General features: G+C 53.9%; 1 protein-coding gene across 1 annotated transcript in view; it reads right to left on the reverse strand.

Annotated features, from left to right (window-relative positions):
* Positions 1 to 13,886: 13,886 nt before the first annotated feature.
* Positions 13,887 to 20,307, reverse strand: part of QRICH2 (glutamine rich 2) — a 49,153-nt gene continuing 42,732 nt past the window's right edge. Inside the window, exons 22-23 of the mRNA XM_067547781.1 lie at positions 18,171 to 18,293; positions 13,887 to 16,384 (exon numbers count right to left, since the gene is read on the reverse strand). Of these exons, the coding sequence (XP_067403882.1) occupies positions 16,182 to 16,384; positions 18,171 to 18,293 (326 nt within the window). The 3' untranslated portion in view covers positions 13,887 to 16,181. The remainder of the gene's footprint in view (positions 16,385 to 18,170; positions 18,294 to 20,307) is intronic.

Genomic DNA, 20,307 nt, shown 5'->3' on the forward strand with positions numbered 1-20,307 from the left:
TTAAAGGGCGAGGCAGCAGGAGAGCATGCTGGGAAAAGCTCCTGGACAATGATAGCCAGGGGGGTGTTTGGGGCTGACCTACTGGGTAGTGAGGAAGAAGAGAATTAATGGGATTAGCTTTTCAAGTGGTCAATACCCATACCTGGGGCTAGGTTTTTCAGAGGTTCTCAGCTCCTCTTCTGGCACTTACATAAGGGCAGGGGGTTGCAAAGTTCTCTGTTTCCAGCGTGACACTAACGGGCAGGGTCCAGAAGTGCTCAGCCCCCAGTGTTCCTCTGAAAGCCCAGCCAGACACTGTGGGGTGTCCCTGGCCAATGAGCTCGCTGGGAAAGGAGGTTGATGTCTTATCTCTGGGGATCTTGGTGAAAGGTAGCCTCATGTGCTTTGCATAGGAGCTAATCATGTTGTCTTTGCTTAAGGTTTATCACCTTTTCATCACACTCCCATGCAGTGAACTACATGGCGCTGCCGCAGCTCTGATTACTGGAGTCAATTCGGGCTGGATTTGAGTTTGTGGTTCCAGAGAGTCTAGGGCTCTCACACCCCAGACTGCTAATCTGCAGGAATCAGGATCAGGAGACGAAGGCTACTTCTAGGCTGTGATTAAAAAACCTGCAGCACCCAGTCTCAGAGCCCGGGTCAGCTGACTCAGGCGCACGGGGGGCCTTGGGCTTCAGAGCTAAATATTGCAGCGTAGGTGTTCAGGCTCCAGCTGGAGCCCAGGCTCTGAGATCCTCCATGGTCTTAGAGCCCAGCAGGGTCTGTGCAAAGTAAAGTGCATGGAGATCTCGGGATAGGAAGTGCCACAAACGCTCAGTGAGCGAGGCCAGGACTAGCATCCCGTGGGAGAGTGTTATGAGATGAGATGCTGGTGTATGCTCCTGCCCCGGCTCACAGGGCTCAGCATCCCCGCCCCAAGGCCGGTTCCTCCGCTTGGCTTCCTGGAGCTTCGCCAGTCTCTTACCCAATCCCTTGAGGAGGAGGTGGACCCCAGGAACTCTGGCGAGGGAGTCTCAGAAACCCCTTCACTGGCAGAGCTCTGAAAACGTCTCCCTCCACCTGATCTCTCCTGCCCCTGTTCCTCTGGCGGGGCTGGAGGGGACCTGGGCCCACAGACACAGGTGCTGGGGAATACAGGGCACACAGCATTGCCGCGAAGAGGCCTCTTCTTCATTCCCCAGCAAGCGCGCCTCATGTCATGACCGCTTGGCCTCCCGGCTTGGGACCAGCTGCAGAATGGTCAGCTCCTGTCTCATGGCCCTGGAAAGGAGGGTAGCTAAATGTGATTATTGAGTTGTACAGTGGTAGTGTCTAGGGGGTGTCTACATTGCAATGCAAGCCCAGGGCTTGAACTCAGGCTCAAGCCTAACCTCGCTTCTGTCTACACACAAATCACGTTAACCCAGGGTCGGACCCATAGGCCCAGGATCCCACAGGGGTGGAGGGTCCGAGCTTGAGTCAAGCTGGGACCCAGGGTTCAAGCTCTATTGCTTTTCAATGCAGATGCAGCCCCACGGGATTCAGGCTCTGGGAGCCCACCAAAAGTAGCCCAGAGGTTGACTTTCTTTGTGCTCTGGACAGTCAACTTTGGTGGACAGTCAAGTTTTCCCACCTGCACCACAACCCAAGGGCTGGACAGGCCATGGTTTGGGAGGGCGCTAGGAAGACTGGGCTCTGGGTGGCTGGACTTGAGTCGCATACTGCAGTATCGCCATTGGAGCCACAGGCTGAGACCCAGGGTTCAACTCCTAACTTCGTGTTACAAATGAGTGTAGACACTCAAGCCGCAGGTTAACGAACCCAGGGTTTCCTAACTTGAATTCTACTGACCATGGGCTTACATTGCATGTAGACAGCCCCTAGGAGCCCTTGCCCTGGCCCAGAACCCCATTGTGCTAGGAGCTGTACACAGAAAGAACAAAAAGATGGTTCCCTGCCCAAACTGCTTTCACTACACTAATAAGATAAGGAACATGGGAGCATAAGAAAAGAACGCTAGGGGGATTTTGTTTTGGTGAATTGTTTTTTCATCAAAAAAAATAATGCATTTTTCGGAGCCCCAACATAGTCTTTGAATTTGGGTCACATTTGACACCTAGTTTCAGCAGAAAAAAAATGTGGAAAGAGTCAGAACATTTTAATTCAAAACAGCATTTCAATTTCAAACTTGGTCTATTTTTTTTTAGGGCCCCCCCCCCCCCCCACACACACAAGGTGAAAAACACCCCAAATGGCCAAAGGGACATGAAACGCTAACAAAAAAATTGATTTGAGACCCAAAAACATTTCAGTTGATGTGCAACAAACAAAAAATTGTTTTGCATTGACTTGAAATATGTTGAGTGCTTCAAAACCATTTATGGTTTTTTGATGCGATGAAAAATTTCATGTCAGTTCAAAGCCAACCTGAATTCCCTTTTTTAATTCATCTCCCAAGCTGAAGCGTCCATTCTTATTCCCTCAGTTCTAGTCATTTATTCAAATAGTTTATTTATATTGAATAAATATTATTCCTCGCTCACTTTGGATTTGCAGGCAACAGAGGGGGATAGGAGCCAGCTGGCTATAAGCAGCTAGCTGCAGTTTTGCATTACAGAGCATGTGTGTGAGAGGGAAAAACCTGGAAAGGGAGGTATAAAAAGACAGGAGCTAGGGATTAAAGAAAGGGTAGCTTGGGGAGAGCTTAGCTTGTAAGTGCTTTTGGGCAGGGATTTTGTGTGTGTGTGTGTCTGCGCGCACGCAGTGCCTCACACGAGTCCCTATCCAGAGGTGCTACCCCCGTGCACTTAATAATGAGAGGGACCAGACAGACAGCAAGTGAGCAAAAGGAGAGAGAGGAGCAAGTGAGTGAGGAAAAAAGGAACAAGGGGGAAAGGGACTTTTACTTCTCTCTCCCCGTCTGGCTGGAACAGGTGCCTGGGAGGCTGGATCCCAGGGTTCCTGCCCAAGTGTGTTGCTGTGACCGTGAGCAGGTCATTTATCCTATCTGTAAGGGGGGGGGGTCTGAACCTGGCTCAGGGGGGTGCTGGGCAGTTTAATGCTCTAATGTTTGCTCATAACCTAGAGGAACCGTGGTACCAACAATCCATGGCCGCAGCTGGAGGCTTGGGAGCTGACAAGCCTCGAAATCACCTCCCCCTGGGACTTGCAGGCGTGACCCAGCCTCTCGTTCCCCATTAGATGCACTGAGCTCCGTGCACTTTACTCTGCAGGAAGGTCTCTTACTTGAGACTGGGCTCTTGCAAGGACACTGACTCCTGAGGCCCCCGTTCCCTCAGGGCAGGCTTTGCCCGCCTCCTCCCCACCATGGAGGCAACTGCATTTCAGCCTGGAGCGAGAGCAAGTACCAGTCGGACTGTTCGCAAGGTGTCCAGGGGACGGACTTGCAGCGTGTCCTGGGGCCGGCGCTGGAGCTGCCCCCGGCCCGCGCACATCAGAGGAGAGGGAGATCCCCACCCCCTCGCACTGGGTTTCTGAGGTGTTCCATGGAGCACTGTCGGGTCTGGCCACAATCTCTCCCCACCCACTCAGTCCTGCCCTGCATCCACACACCCTGCCCCAGGAGAGGAGAAAACGAAACTTAACTGGCTCAGCCCCGCCCCCTTCCAGCACAGACACCTCAACGCCACCAGCTTCAGTCATCCAGCTGTGGATTCCCACCACAGGGCCATGGCCCCCACGGGGACTTGCCTCCCGGCTTCTAGAAGCCCCTCGCTCCTTCCCCGTCGATCCCCTCTTCCCAGGCATACCTCGCCAGCCCTCCCGAGGGATGTCTTCACACAGCCAGCTGACGACACCCTCTGCTTTCCAGGCCAGCTCCCCAGCAATGCTTTCTGGGCCACTAAGGGAGACTGGTCCTGTACCAGAAGGATGGTAGCCCCGGGAGGGGGAAGGAGGTTGGGTGAATACCAGGGCAGGGAGCAGCTCACAGAGGTTTCTGCATGCGCGGGGCAGCGTGTGAATGATTATTGCTGCACGGAGTTATCAGGCCTGGGGCTCCGAGGGGGTGGCCAGCGTATCTGAGACAATGGAGCTCACTATGCATGAGAGGGAGGTTGTAAGGAGGAACATGTATGTGTTTGTCGCTACACATTTCTGTGTGTGGTTAAGGCTTTGTCTGCATGGGAAAGCTGCACCATTATACCTGAATTCAGACTGATAGATTTCCAGCAGGGAACACTCTTATTTTCCTATCAGAATGGACTGTTTCGATGACAGCTAATCCACTTCAGATTAAACTGAAATCAACTTCTCTCACACCGACAGCAGAATGCCTTTTGCACCGTTTTAACACTATCCCTTTAAAAAAATCAATGTACATTACACGGGCGCAACTGTCCCATGTAGACACGCCCCAGTTCTAGGCCGTGTCGCCATGAGCACGTTTTGTCAGCATTCCTCTGCACGTGGGCATCTGCCCCAATGTGACACGGGGACTCGTCAGCCACCCGGGGCGAGCTGCCCGGGTGCCGAAAACCATTCCCCACCTGTCCTTGTGGTGAAGCATTCGCTCACACCCACGGGCTGCGGGCAGGAGTCCGGCAGCACGTTAGTGGGGCTGGCTGTGTGGGGTTGTTTATGTTGTACTCCGGCAGGCCAAGCCTCCAGGCGTGGGGCCAGCTGCCTTCTGTTCAACCCCTCCCTGCGCTTGCTGCAGCCGTCACTCCGGGGCTGTTTCTGGTCCACGCGCTGTGATCATCTTGGATTTCAGAGAAAGAGGAAGCTGAATTGACTGTGACCTCTCAGCCTCTGGAGGGGGCGGGGAGGGGAAAGCAAAACCAGGTGCTTTGCCTTTCGCAGAAGGACGCGCAACCCCTGGGGACTGGTGCGATGCCTCCCGTGCAGCTGGGACACGGGGGATATCCCCAGTGGGGGCTGCCCCTCTTTCCCACCCATTACACTGAACTCACTCACTTCGCACCTGCTGGTTATTCCCTCCCCCCTTTTGGGACTCCTCTGCAGGCTGCCCTCTTCCGCCCGGCCTAGAGCCTGTGAAAGTTTGGCTGGGCAGGTGCCAGTGGGGGTTTTGCTGCCACAGCAGCTGCCCTGGCTTCTGTGACATATACTCTCGCTCTCCCATGCATTCCCACCCCCCCAAGCCCCGTTTTGCCCTCTGCTGCCTGCCAGCTGAGGGTAGGAATTAGCTAAAGAGCCAGGTTTCAACAGAACCCAGGCGCCCCCAGCGTCCAGGGTTTTCCGACTGTCACGAGCTGCTGGGTGCTGAGCACTTGCAAAGCCGGCAGCTTCCTTCAAGTTCCATGACGGGAGCCGAGCTCCTGGCAAAGCTACCCAATGCTGGAGGAAGATTTCAGGAGCTTCTCAGCATCCCATGGTAAAAGGGAGGTCCCCCTGCCTCACCCTCGCTTCGGGTGCTATAAAATCATTTCTTCCCAGAGCTGACTCAGTTCTGGGGCTCATGAAGCCCCCAGGCCGCCTCTACACATTTCTACCCCACCACCTGCGTCCAATAAGCCAAAGCGAGGGCTGTGTCTCCTCTTGCTGTACGCACTGGGCCCAGTTTCACTTATATTTAAAGGCCCTTGTGCGAGGAGAACCAGGCCTGACTGATTTTCAAGGGTTCCCAGCACCGGGAAGCCTAGCGCTAGCACAGCTGCCTGGGAAACCTTTCAACAGACACTGGGGAAAAAATGCATGTCCAACAGAGCATCCAGGGGAATCTTTCATTTTTCCAGCACAAACCCGCCCGTTTCCTCCAGAGCTTTGTTTGCAAAACTCGTTTTCGACAAAGCCCATTTAAAAAAAAATGAACGTTCACCTAAAAGTTTGCGAGCAGCTGGAACCAGCAGGTTCTGTCCCGGGTCAGGGGTGTGGCAGCCTCCTCTTTTGGGTCTGGTTAGGAGCAAACAAATGACCGGCTCCTCCCCAACCACACCTGTTGTTAGTTGTGCTGCAGTAGCACCCATGAGCCTGAGTCAAGGACCAGGGCCCGTTGGGGGAGGGGTGGTACAAACCCAGAACAAAAAGCTAGTCCCTGCCCCTATGGGCGGCGTGTGAACTGCCCCTTCGGGGAGGTAGTTCCTAGCCCCAAGCCCCCTACTGTGGCTGGAGAAGCCCTGCCCAAGCCGGCTCAGGTCCCGGTCTGCCAGCTAGCCCAGACCCCAGCACTGGAGCGCTTAGTGTCCGGTCCCAGCTCTACTGGGCGGCCCCAGCCCTGGAGCGCTGGCCCCTACTCGCTCAGGGGAGAGGCTAAGCAGTGCCTGGGCTGGAGTCCCGGGGGGAAGAGTGGGACGCAGCAGGTGGGGCGGAGGGGCCAAACCTGGCTGGCTTTGCCTCCCCCGGCCTAACATACCCGCCGCCCATGCCTGCCGCAAAGGGTTTACAGTCTCGGTAGAGGACAAGAGACAACCGATGGATGCAGAGAGACTGGGGAGTAGAAGTGAACAGTGAGACCACACTGGTCAGCGTGATGGGAAGTGGTAACAGCGCACCACCAGTCTCACCGCAGTCACGGTTCCTGTAGGCCCCCCGGCACGGGAGAGTTTGGAGGAGGGGCCAGTAGGAGGATAAGGTCACTTTGCAGATGTTTATGGGCCGCAACGCCCGGGCCTGAGAGGCAGCCTGGGGAAAGGCACAAAGGTTGAATATTAGACAAGGGGCTGACGGAGGCGACATGGTGGCCCAGTTGGACGTGGGAGTCAACATCTCACTGGGCACCAGCAATGGGGAGATGAGTGGGGCTAGGCTGTGAAGGGCCTTGGAGAGTGAAGACAAGCCGGGCTCACGTCTGCTGTGACAGGGAAGGGGGAGCCCTTGGAGGGATTCAAAGATAGGCCCAGTGCTGAATGGCCTGGAAGCTGAGATATCACTAAAGAGGCAGCCCGGGCCCTGCTGACGTGGGATGTAGGCAGCACATGGTGGACTGGAGCTGCCCCTGGTGGAGCCGCGCCGTAGCTAAACGATCTCAGTCCACCCATGTTGCCACTTGTTCCCCACAACTCAGGTCACTTTAGAAGCCTGTGGAGAAGCGAAGTTCCCAGCAGCTCTGCACACGCTGTGGCTAGCTGGGCTGGGGGTGAGTAGCCCAGTCAGCATCCGCGTGGCCTGTCCCGCTAGCGCCGGGAGGACCGACTGCGTTCCCAAGCACTGCAGCACCCTGCTCCCAGCAGAGACAGAGACGGCGCCCCGGCAGCAAGGAGGCTGGGGGCATGGGGCAGCCGCCTCAGCCACTTAAGCTTTTCCACCAGCCCACTACAATCCCCCGGCAGTGACCCGCGCTGTACGCGCACCTGCGAACCCACGCTCCCCTGTACGCACGCCTGCCACCCCCTCCGCTCACCTGACCCCTGCTCAACGTCTGCACTGGGGGATGGGCCCAGAGGTTAAACAAATACTAGCTCTTGCATAGCCCCTTAGCGAGCAGTTTTGTACCATGCCCACATGTGCCCACTTTTAATTCAGTGAGCTCAAGGAGCTTCTCTTCCAAACGCCCTGTTTTGTTTATTGAGTAATGCAGCCCCTGCATTTCCAGCTAGCTTTCTATACCCATGCTCACCTCTGCTCATTCACACACAGCATCCTTGCACCATAACATGCCTACGTACACTCTAGTCCATTACATGGCCCTCAATCCCCGCCCTCTACCCCACTCGCACGACCCCCCCTCCCCTGCACACCCCTGCCTACGTACCCACACACACACCCGTTCCTGCGGCCACGTCTACCACCGAGCACACGTGGGTGGAAGCTTTGTCGTGGGAGGACAAGGCTATTGCCAGTCAACACCCTGTTCCTGGAAACGCCGTGCAGTGAGGAGCTGCACAAAGCTCCACTTATCACCTTTCAACCAGCCGCGAGTCAGCGCTTTGGCGCTGGCAACAGACTGGCTAATGCGGCTCTGCAGCAGGAGCGGGAAGAGAGCATTTCCTAATCCTCTGTGCTGCGTGGAGCGCGGCGCCCAGCCTTGGAATTCCTCTGGGCTGGGCAGGGCAGGGTTAGCAGAGAGAGAGAGACGGGGTGGGGAAAAACCAGAGGACTTCATTGCACTGAGTCCTGCTTGGAGGCTGTTTTCCTCTGATCCCGTCTCCTGCTGTCAATCACACAGAGACGCAGGCTATTGAACAGTGGGACTGGACCACAGTTAGTAGGTTTTGTAGGAGCGCCAGTGAAGGATCAGCGTCCGCTCTAAAGCCAAGTAACAGACAGTCCCTGCCCAAGAGAGCTCACAGTGAGGTGGAGGGATGAAGGGGGAAGACGCCAGAGGATGTGAATCTGCCTGACACGCTTGCTATTATCCCCACATGTGGAGGAGGTTGGCGCTACATTCAGATTTGAACTTTGCACCTTAACCCCCTTCTAATGCGTGCATGTATACCCCCCCACCCTAGTTATAGTCACTGACGCTGCAGGGGAAATGGAGGTTGATAGAATGTAATCACCCCAATCTGCGTTTGACCAGGATACTAGCGTTATCACCCCCTCTTCTTAGGAAAAGCAGAAAGGGTCTGTGATGGGCTGAGCTTGGTTTGACGTCCCCGCTGATCAGGGGGAAATAGTTGAAGAAGGGAAGCATTTTGACACTGCCTGTCTCCATTCGGTTGCTGAGTTTTCACCTAAAGCTTCCCCCCCCCTTGTGTTACACAGAGTGGCTGTGGTTGCCCTGTGGATGTCTTTCCGATAGTAACATGGTGTTCCCAGCTTGAGCGATGCAATAGGCCTCAGCATGCTCCACCAGAGCGCTTTCGAAATGAAGCAGGGAGGCGGCCGTTGGCAAAAGGAGCCTGGAGAGGCAAATTAGGGTGAGGGAGGATATGCAAAGTGATAGCAACAGCAAGGAAAACTAGAAAGACAATCTCATCCCCTCCACAGAACAGAGGAGGGGGTGAGTTAAGTTTCTTTTTCTGAAGACAGGAAACCACTTCGCGACAAGGCTGCAGACTCTGTGTGCTGTTCGTTACTGGTGCACTGGCTACCACCAGGCAGGATTCTGGGGCAGAGGCAAAGAACGATAAACCCTCCCCTTTCATTCCAAACCTCGCACAGCTTCCGCTTTCAGCTGGGGGAGAGGGAAGCAGCAGAGGGCATTTTGTAAGAGGCACAGAGAAAAGAAAGGGTTGACAGCTCAGAACTGCACCAGGCTTGAGGATAAGTGATAAATGGGAGGACAATTCACGGCTCTTTCTTCACCTTCTCAGGCACAGCTGCCAAAAGTTTAACATTTATGTGAAATAGATCCCCCCTCATGCTGAGAAATGCACCCCCCCACCAAAAAAAACCCCAACCTCATCTGAAACCCTCATCTTTTGCCTGGATTCAGGCTGAAACAGTGTGAAACCAGCTTCATTCTAGACCAACATCCTGCAGCTTCCTATAGCCAACCACGTGCTCAGCACCCACAGCAACAGCGAGGCTATTTTAGATAGATCGCAAGAGCAAGGCTGCCAGGATGGTCAGTGATATTCTCAGCACCTCCTACTGGAATTTACACATGTGCACGCTGCAGCCTGGGTTCCTGGAGCAGTTGATTTCCATTGATGCGTCCCATGGAGGAGCTTTACAGCTATAAGTAGTGCAGAGAGTTGAGATCGGGACAGTTATTCCAAGTTGATGGCATTATTTTTTCTCTAGGGCAGTGCCCCACCAGCAGAAGCATCAAGGTCTGGATTCCCTGAGCACTCTGCCCAGTTTATTATCCAGCTTCGGGACACACCAGCGGAGGTCTGTGGGTACAGGGTTCAAATGTTGGCTACGTAATGAAACAAGAAAGCAGGCAAGTAGCCCCTGGTTTTAGGTTTCATTTCACATTTTTGCCCAGCTTCATGGCTAGTGCTTTGGAGTTGTTCCTTAGAACCTGACTTCACGGCTCACCCGGCCCAACCACTTCTACCAGGACCAGAAGGCAGCTTAAGTTGGCAAACAGCTGGGTAAAATCTCACCTGGTATCAGTACCAGTCATTTCAGCAGGGGATGACCCAGCTCGCCCAAGTCAGACAGATGATTTAAAACCAAAATGGCAAAAATACTTAAAAAAAATTATTAGAGAAAAACAAAGTGCAGGGCATCCCCAGCGCTAGCAGTTTGAAAACCAACGTCTAAGCGAAGCTTCTGGAATGGCAAAATATCCCCACGCTTCCGCAGTGCTCCAGCACCAGCCATGATGACACATACAGTTCCTCTTGCCTTTTAAAGCATCAAATCAAAGCAGCTGTTTAGCGTTGCTTTGATTCGAGGCCAGGATTATTAGAAGGGCCCGTAAAGAAACCATGCAATGCACTGGGGCTGCCATCTCCCCACGCATGGAGAAGTGCCGCTGTCCCAGACAGTCTGCCATGTCACTCTCCCAGGGGCCGTTGGGGCAGAGTTTCCCAGCCTCTGCTTTGAGTACCAGCATGGAGACTTGGGGCTCCCATGACTGGTAACTCCAGGCTCTCGCTTCTGACCTGACCTTTAAACCTTGCTGCAGCCGTGCGGCTCATCTCTTAGGTGAGCTGGGTGTACTCTAACCCCGTGGCAAGCGTAGAGTAGGAATGGCTGACTGTGACGAGGCAGGCCTGGGCTGGGATTGCCCAGTTCTGAGTCTGGCAAACTGGTGCAATCGCCTGTGGTCCAATGGAAAAGTCCTGGGCACCTACCGCCAGTAGGTACAGTAGGAGTTCCTTAAGGGTCCCCTCCCAGTCTAGCGACCCCACAAGGTCCTCTTGCCTGGCTCTGCTCAGAAGGGCTCCCTCCTTCTTCCAATCCGAAGCCTCTATGAAAACCTTTTGAGGAAGACGTTCTGGGTTTCTGCAAGAGAGGCCTGAGGGATACAGGTGCTCATCTCTGGCTGATGCTGTTTAAATCCAGGCCCATGTTCTTCCAAAGGTTTCATGAAGGGTCGGGAACTTGGACTGTCTCAACAGCGCCTGCGCTTTCCACGCCGAGCCAGCTAGGCCATGTACGTTCTTCTTTATCTGACAGTACAATTCGCCTCCCCCTCTTCCCATCTCTGAATGTATTTACAGGACCAAAACAAAATGCAGCTGTAGCAAAAACCCCAGGGAAGCTCAGAGATTTATTACGGCAGTGCCCCATGGCTGACACCCATCACCCCGGTACGTTACAGATGGGCAGGTCCTGATTCATCAAAAGGGTTACTCTTGTTGATTTCAATGGTGCTACAATGGTGTCAGATGGAATGATGCAGAAGTGAATGTGGGCATGTGGGTGTGAATCTACACACAGAGGGCACATGGGGAGGGCAAAGTCTTTAAACATTCATCCGGTTTAAGAATTATCTGGATATTGGTGCCTACAAACCAATAAAAGCCTCTGAAAAGAGACTCCGAAATCCTCCTATGAAGGTGAATTGATATCCAATGCCTCTCCCTCCTCCAAGTATTATGATTTCTAAAGCGTTCTAACCCTTTCTTCATGCAAACTCCCCCTGGTGTATTTCTTTGTGCATCAGCCCCCGTGTGACAGAGTCCATCAATAGCAGCTTGCAGGTTCAAAACCTATTGAACACACGGAAAATGAAATGAAATGAAAATTCCACCACCCGAATGCAGGAGCATGAATGCACAAAAAATGCACAGGTAAGTGAGTGCGTGCAGAACCGTGAGCCAGCTTGAGGCCTCGCTGCTGATGTTCAGGCGCTTGGCATTTGCTTTGATGTCTGTGTAATTTTTTGCAGGCAGAACATCTAGACTGTAGAACCTGCAGCCTAATAAACAGGGCATGGGGTCAGGCCGGGCTAAAGAGATGAATCTGGGAAACCTCCATGTCTTTGACTGCAGTCACGTTTACGGGGTTTCCTGGAATTGGAACATTGACTTATAAAAAGGTGTGCACCACCCAATTAAACAGAGACCATGGCCCAATCCTGACCCCAGAGCATTTGGTGTCAAATGCTTGCTGATTTCAAAAGGATCAGCATTAAGGCCTGTGAATCTCTGGCTACAGGTATCTGGATAAGTAACTAATTGTCCGTGGCTGCTTTCAAGTCTTGGAGACTGACAGCCAGTCTAAAGCCTGGTCTATATGTAAAACTTAGGTCAAATTAACTACTTCACTCAGGGACGTGAAAAATTCATCCCCCCACAAGAGACGCAGTTAAGCCAACCTACACCATGCTATAGACACTGCTAGGTCAGATGGACCTGGCTACTGCCTCTTGGTGGGGGATGGATTAACTACAGATGGAAAAACCCTTCTGTTGCTGAAGTAAGCATCTATACTACGGTGCTACAGCCCCACAGCTGTGCCGCTGTAGCATCCGTAGCGTAGACAAGCCTTAAGTGATCACTCTCACGTTGGCTAAAACGCTTAATCCTATCCCTGGGAGCGGCCAAGGCAGGAAGCGCACCATGGAGACTCTGGATGAAGCATGCATGCGTTGCATTCTCTTTAAGATGAGGGCTTTGCAGCTTAGAGGCGGGGACGTGGGATGAAGCGTGAGTGAGTGTGTTCATGACAGAGCTGTACGGAGCAGAGCGAATCAGAACACACCGGCTGGAGCAGCCCATCACCTCAGACGTGTTCACGTCCTCCCCCTTCAAGCCAAGGACGATAAAATGATCCTAAGTTGTTTTGCACAGACATGCAGACCAATTTGCCAGTGGCGAAGCAGGCACAGCTCACTGCAGGGACCGGTTCGAGCTCAAACGATGCTAATCAAGTAGATAAATCCATCGCTTCGGACGTGTTTAACGGCGAATAAGACGACATGATTGACAAGCCAGGGAAAGGCGGGTCAGGCAAACATTGCTTGAAGTTGGTCTGCTTCGAGAGGTTCTCCCTCGGCCTGGGGACTCGTACAACGGCGGTGGAAGGGAATATTTGAATAGCCTGCTTCTATATAGCCACACTCCTGGTCCCCAGAGGGCAGTGCCCGTGTTCAGTGGCTATTTCCCACGCCCAGGATGCAGTGAGGTGTTTGCCTCTTTACAAGCGTGGCCCAAAACGATCCTCTCGGCTCCCGGCTACCCATCACAGCTGTGCTGCGGCTCTGCTTTCTGATGCTCGCCCACGGCAGTGCCGCTGCCGCGTGTGCCGCCAGTGCAGGCTGTGCAGCAGGCAGCCGTGGTGCCAACTGGGCAGAGCTGGGAAGGACTCACTGACCTAGCACCGGCATGCTCTCAGGCGTAAATCCAGCCCCGGATGCAGTGGCACTCGTGCAGTCCTGCAGCCTCTGAACGCGTGCGGAGGGGAGAAACCGGGGGTTTGGGGAAGCGTAAAAAGTCAGCACGCACCACGAGGCCTGGGGATGGGGATGCAGCAGGCCAAGGGAGGGCAGTGACAGTGGACCACTGCTCTCCACAGATCCAGAGGAGGCCGTAGAGAATTCCCCCTCCACATTCCCTGTGTAACGCCCCGTGGCCACTGGGGCTGGGGGATACACCGAGAACACGGGGCTGGGGAGGGTGTATCATTCTCTAAAATCAATTGCATTTTAAACTTTTGGACCGTGCAGGATGCTGATGTCTCCCTGCGACTGCAGGAAACCAGCAGCAAGGCCTGCAGACTCAGAGCAGGCAGCAGAGCCGGCCGCAGCCACACAGGTGCTGCCACCGGGCTTTGGACAGCACACGGCATAGAAGCGCAGCGGGCAGTGCTTGTAGCCACCCCCCATGCAACATGCACGGCCAGCACGTACGTGGCTACATCAGCGTAGGACACGCAGGTGCAGCCTGCCTACCGTACAGGGCATGTGCTTGTAGCCAGCTGCCGTGCAGCATCCACGTGTGCCAACGTGCTCTGTCGTGACAGGAGGCGTCCAGCCTGGGGTATTAACGAAAGGCAAAAACTCAGCGTATGATGGACAGATTGCACCCTGGCCGGGCTCTGGGTCGACCACACAGAACAGGCAGCGTGTCTGCACTGGGTTTACCTGCCACCCACATGTCACATGGGGTGTTACACATGCAGTAGACACGTCACATATGGGGTCAAATCCTGGCCAAGTTTAATTCGTTTGGGGTGAGAGATCTGGGCCTAGCCACCGTTTAAGTCCCACCCATGCCCTCAAAACAGAATTCACGTGGGCCCTCGCTGGAAGAGGTGCACAGGCCATGTGCAGGCTCGCTGCACGGGGTGAATCTTCTCCTGACGAAGGCCCTCCTGCTGGTTCCTCCCCTCTCAGCCAGCATCCGCTCACTACTGCACCATCGCGTCCTTCACGTTGAGTCGTTCGGCCCCCAGCCCTGTTCCCATCAAAGTCAACGCCCATTGGCTCTAGTGGGAGTAGAATCAGGCCCCTACTATGAAGTTCATTCTAGTTTTCCACCAACGTTTCCCTTGCAGAAACACCACTGCTTTAACTGTGCACTGTCAGGAGCTTTCAGAACGCAGGGACAGCTGTTCCGAACGGCCCCTCTTCACGGGACGCGTCCACCATTATCACAGGGGCCAACTCTCTGCAGTGGCAGGGTATTTACAGGTTAACTAAGATGTCACAACAAGTAGTGGCAGGATGTTTATAGGAGAATGCCAGGGGCCAGCCATTTAGTTACAGGGCAAGTGTCTTAGGCTGGGTGGGTATCGACACAGTAAGAGCTGAGAGATGACAGGGCAAATAGCATTACAGCATGTGCCATGTATTTGCTGGAAGAGTCTTGGTAATTTACAAGGTTGGTGTTACATTGCAAATCTGTGATGATTTCTGATACCAACATCCAATCACAGATGCCATCGGCCACGTGTAATGACAAAACAGTGTTGGAAGCATGCAAGGAAGTAGCTACAGGGCATGAATCAAGCAAACCCTGTGTAATTACTAAGTCAGGCAGGAGGCCTTACACAATATTTGTGCCCTGTGGCCTGTATAGCATCAGCTACACTGACACTTAATTCTCTACATACAGCCAGCTGCAATCTGCTGTCCCTTCCACCAGTGGAACCCTACTGGCTGCACTGGATTCGCAAGGGTGCGAGTGAGTGCAGAATTTGGATCAAGATGCATCAGCGCATCTTTACGGATCAGACCTTCCTTGACTACGAAATGCTACATGCCTCCTGCACTATGGACTTTGGTTTGTGTCCTTGTGCATTGAAAAGCATCTGCTGTGACCTAAGGCAGCATTAAAACAAGTGGAAAAACAGTTTCCCCTCTTACTCTCTCAATCCTATCTCCAAATGATGATCAAACAGGCACCACAGACGTGGACAGGGTGCAAATGAAAAGCATGCAGTTAGGTTAAATGCAGAAGGCACAAAGTGAACAAGAATGGATCACGGAACAGGAGACAATGGTGCAAGAACCTGGATGCAAGCCAGGAAGATTGCAGTGTGGGGTTTTCCTATCTGTGCCTCCATCTTCAGAATTATTTTTAACACTTCTTAGCTTTCCCTGGCATTTGTCCAATGCCACAGATCACGGGGTCTCAAGGTGCTTTGCAAATGAATGAATTAGGCCTTACAAGAGGGACTTTTACCGAAGGTGAAAATTAAGGCATGGAGAAATGGAGGGATCCACCCAAGATGACACACGGGGAGTCAGTGGCAGAGCTAGGAACTGAACCCGGCTTTGACATACAAGGCCACCCCCTCCTCCTCAAATCACACAGCACTAGCTCCCTCCCGCCCTCCCTCTCAAAGCCCTTCCTCCTCACCCTCGAAAGAAAACAAAGAGCTGGGAAGTTTAGATGACAGGTGTACAAAGTAGAGCAGATTGTGGCCCACCCTCATCTTCAGTACTAAGGTGCAGCTTCGGAGGACTACAGATCCCAGCAGGAAGCGTTCCAAGTAGCTACTGTTAGGGCCCGTAGCGAGAGCCACATCTCCCCACAGGCCGTGGGGGAGAACTCCCTGGCTGCATTCTGCTCTGGTGCTTTCCACTCAAATGAGTCATCAATAATCTGGTGTCAAAGCCTCCCCTTCACACACATGAGGTGCGTCGGGCTCTGGGACACGAAGGGCAGTGGGAGGGATCCCAGGAGCAGCTGGTGTCAAACCGGTTTACGCCCAAGGTCTGGTATTTGCAAAATCTATTTGGGCAAAGCCAGCAGCGGAGACGGGGGGGATCTGCAAAGGCAAGGGGCAAATTGTTTTCATGGCCGAACGTGCAGCCCACCTCCGCCTGTTAACAGCGCTGCTGTGTGGAAGAGCCCTGGGTCCTGCTGGCCGCAGGCACAATGCAAAAAGCTCCCCATTCCCATCGCAGCGACATGTACACAGCCTCCTCTCTGCCCTGCTCACTCTTTATTGGCTGGCTTCCGGCAGCGAGGGCCGCTTTCCTGCCATCGCAGTCACTGTAGCGGCGCCAGCTGCTCAGCCGATCGCCGGCGCAGGGAAACATCCAGCTGAAGCTCGAGGGTTTCTCTCTCTTGCATGGGAGAATCCTCTCTTGCCTCCTCAGGGGGCGGTGTTGTGGTTGATGGATGGTTCAGGTCCGTCCGGGATAGTCGACCCTCAGATGACACAGGCCTGTCCTTTAGCGACCTGGCTGTGCCTACAAGAAAACGCGGCAGATGATTTAACTGATGGATTATCCATCTGTCCGATTCTTTGTGCACTCATGTCTCTGTTTCTGCACTCATCACCCCTCCATCCTGCCTTCCCCATCCCACCGCTTTTCCGTCCATTACATCCAGCCACCATCCACGTGCCTACTTCGCTTCTATCCTTCAACTCAGTTTTTATGCCTCTATCCACCCATACATGCTCTTCTAGCAATCCATCCATCTCCCCTACCTTCCATCACATCCTAAGTTTTCTGCTGACATCCACTCCATGTTTGCTTACTGAGATCAAGATGAAGAGCAAATTAAGTGTGGAGCTTCAGAGAAGCAGAGAATTTGTCCCTCTGCGTGAAGTTCACCCCCATGCAATCTGTTATTTCACGTATCTATTTATGGATCTTTTCCTCCATCCTTGCTGCTTTCAATCCATTTAACCAATCAAACTTTCTTGCCTTCTTTCTTTTCATACCCAATTCTACCAAGCGAAACACCTGCACTTCCCGCTGAAGGCTAGTACATTGTCAAATGCTAGACGTCTCCGTGTTAATGGTGGGAGGAGGATGTCGCTTTCAGCTGTGCTGAGACGTTCGGTGCTTTCCCAGCAAGCTCTTCACTCAGTCCAGACTCGATTGCAGTTGTTCTAGCCAATTGCATTTTAAATCACTGGTCGGATCAGATGGTTATGCAGCATCACACAGCTCACCCTTACCAAAATGGACAGGTGGCTGGACCAACACAGGGATCACAAACAGACTGCAAATCAAGCCACCATTGGGGCGTGTTTACGAAGGACATTACTGAGCATTAGTGTAGAAGAGTCTGCACGGCTGGTTGTTTTCTCCCCAGCATCAGTAAGACGCCTGGAATCAAAAACACGTCTTCCCTTCTTGCTTTGGGCCACAGGCTGTCCTCAGCCATGCGGCGCAGAGGGGACAGCAGGAAAAGCTCTGCATTCCCCACATCCCATCTCCCTTGCTCCCATGTGCGGTCCTTTCGGGGGGAAGGGGGAGGGGCATGGAGCCAGAGAGCAGCTTCCCCGCAGGTCGGAGCGGATTGAATCAGCAGCGTCTCCCCTTCTATGCAGAGAGCACCCCCACTTGGTGGGGTGCTGGAGCAATGCCTGTGAGAAGCAGCACACGGCGCTGGATAGGTCCCACATGCAGAGCTCAGGTTCGGGGGGGGGGGGGGGCTCCTGAAAACCTTGGGGGGGCCCTGAAAACCTTGCATGGGACCGGGTAACCCAGCCACCTGCCTGCTGGAATGGCAGAGAGGAGGGAGGGAGCTTTGCATGTGGATGGAGCAAGTGTCGCAGTGATTCCCCCCCCCCCACCTCCCTTGTTTGCTTACAGAGCCCGTCGGTATCCCAGGGGGGCTTTTATTTCCTTGTTGGCTTTTGTCATCCTCGCTGACGTTCTGGCAAACAGCCTCAGCCCGGCCACGGGAAGCGGGTTCGTTCTTTAACTCGTGCCCCCTCTGCTGGCTGCCTCTGCGGCAGATGGACACAAATACTCACAGGGCCCTGTGCTAATTGGGGACCGCAGAGGCGACTGGCGTCTTTAGTCCCCTGTACAGGGTTGGGGGAGCCTCCTTCAACCCTCCTCCCTGCACAGAGCTCGGCATAACCTACCCCAGCTCCAGGTGGGGGGAAATCTCTGCTATGAATTGAGGGGGACGAGACAGGGGATTCTTCTAGGAACCGTGCTCTCAGTCACACGGTCTCAGCAGACAGCAAATTCTCAGGGGGCTCCATCTCCCACCTGGCCCCAAGCAAAGTACCTGAATTGCTGGGTGAAGACAGTTTGGCGCTGTGCGGGCGTGCTGGGAAGGTGGCTGCGTCCGTGAGGGTCGGCTGCCGTTGCGATGAAGACCGGGAGAGCTTGGGTTTGATTTTCAGAGGACCTGGTGGGAAGCACATGGATAAGTGGAGGGTTCAGTTCTTGGAGCCACAAGGTGATGGTCATTCGGCGACAGCAGAGGATTGCTCACTGGAGAGCTGCCGAGATCTGAGACGGGTGTTAGCCGTAGACATTCTGGACTACAGGCATCCCTGATGGAAACTCCTGGCCATGGCGGAACTCTGTTCAAGTCAGTGCCCTGAGAATCTGCTGTGCAAGGACCTTTCATAGCGGCGTCTCCGTGGGACCCCATTGTGTGTGGCCACACAGCAGGAAGCCACACAGAGAACAGGAAGCGGGGATGAGTGGAAAATAGCAGATCACACTATATGCAGCCAAGTACAGTGCATCCTGCAGAAAGGCATCTGGGAGAAGAAACATGCTGCCTGGTGGAGAGTTTACTAACGCTGAGCACTCAGGAGCGGCTAGTTCAGAGGCGGCTGCGTTCCCTGCTCACATGGGATTGGTGCTGCAATCCTGCTTGGTGCTCTTATACTGTTCTCTAGCCCCGGATCTCAAAGCACTTTACCTACATTCATGACTTAAGCCTCACAATCCCCCTGCCCCCACCCCATTAGGAAACTTTATTATCCTCCTCATTTTACAAATGAGGAAACTGAGGCAGTCAGTGTGCAATTTCCCCCAGCCTGTGGCAGAGGCAGGACAAGTTCCTGCCTTCACGTCCTTGGGGAAAGGTTTGACCTGACCTGTTTGCCGAGCCCCTTGGTGCGTTCCTCTCCTTTCATTCAGAAGGGCTCCTTCCGAGAGGGAACGGCCCTTATTCCTGGGGATTAGCACGCAGACCTGAACACGCCCATTCTGCTCTGCTCTACCCTGCCAAAACCACCACCCACCTCGGGCACTTTCTTACGTAACAGGGCAAAGTTGACAAGAGAACAGAGGCGCTATCAGGACCGAAAGGGAAGGACAAGTTCATTCAAGCGCCTGCTGTCACCCGGCAGTGATTCCCAAAGGGGAACAATGCACCAGAGATACAGGGACACTTGACTCGTCACAGTTTTCTCCCATTTTTAATAGTCTCAGTCACTCTGGTGTGGTGCCCTGGGTACTCTACAATACCCTCGGGGGGGATCCTGACTTCCCATGAGCCCCACTGGCTGCTCTCTGACCCCCCCTGGCGTCCCATTGCCTGCGCCCCCATACCCCCCCTTGGCAAGACACCACTGGCCCTACGCATTCTTGCATAGGCAGAAGTTTGGCCTATCTGCAGAATTTGGGGGCAGTTCCCACAGCAGCCGACAGGGGGCACATTCCTCACATCTTGCCTGTAGCTGCAGTGCGGTGCGGTGGTGCTGAGGCAGCAACATTTCAGTCCTGGACTAGAGGAACACGAAGGGTCAATGCATCACAGTGGGGCCAGACATTCTTCAACGGGCCAAAGCATTCTGGGTACTCAGTGGTGCTCCCCAGGCAGCCAGACTTGCCCTCTTGAATGGGGTATCCCAGAGCATTGGGGGGGCTCAGTCTCCCCAGTATTCCACGCCCCCTTTGGACCCAAGATGGGACCTACCCACGGTTAGGTCTGAGGCCAGCAGAGTGCTGAACCAGGCATGGGGGGAGATCATACATCCCATCTCCCAAGCTGTTGTTTTAAGGATAGCTGATTTACAGGGGTTGGGGAGAGGGCCAGAGATCACGTGAGCAGCAGATTCCTTCCAAGGAGACAAGATGAAGGACGATCCAGTGGTTAGCAGTTAGCCTGGGATTTGGGAGATCAGCGTTCAAATCCCGCCACAGACTTCCCGTGTGACCTTGGGCAAGTCACTCTGTGCCTCAGTTCCCATCCGTAAAAATGGGGAGAACAGCCCTGTCCTTTGTGAGGATAACAATACATGAAACATGTTGAGGTGCTTGGATACGGAGGTGATGGGGGACACATGATTACCTAATATAGACAGCTAAGGGCCTCACATCAGACAGCTGCCCTTTTCAGGGTGCCAAGTGGCCAGCAAATCCGTTTTGGAGGAACAGAACGAGGGAACACCCTTCTCTGCTCT

The sequence above is a fragment of the Emydura macquarii genome, unplaced genomic scaffold, assembly GCF_026122565.2.
Source record: "Emydura macquarii macquarii isolate MOO-44397 ecotype Brisbane River unplaced genomic scaffold, CSIRO-AGI_Emac_v2 contig_1230, whole genome shotgun sequence".
Taxonomy (NCBI): Eukaryota; Metazoa; Chordata; order Testudines; family Chelidae; genus Emydura; species Emydura macquarii.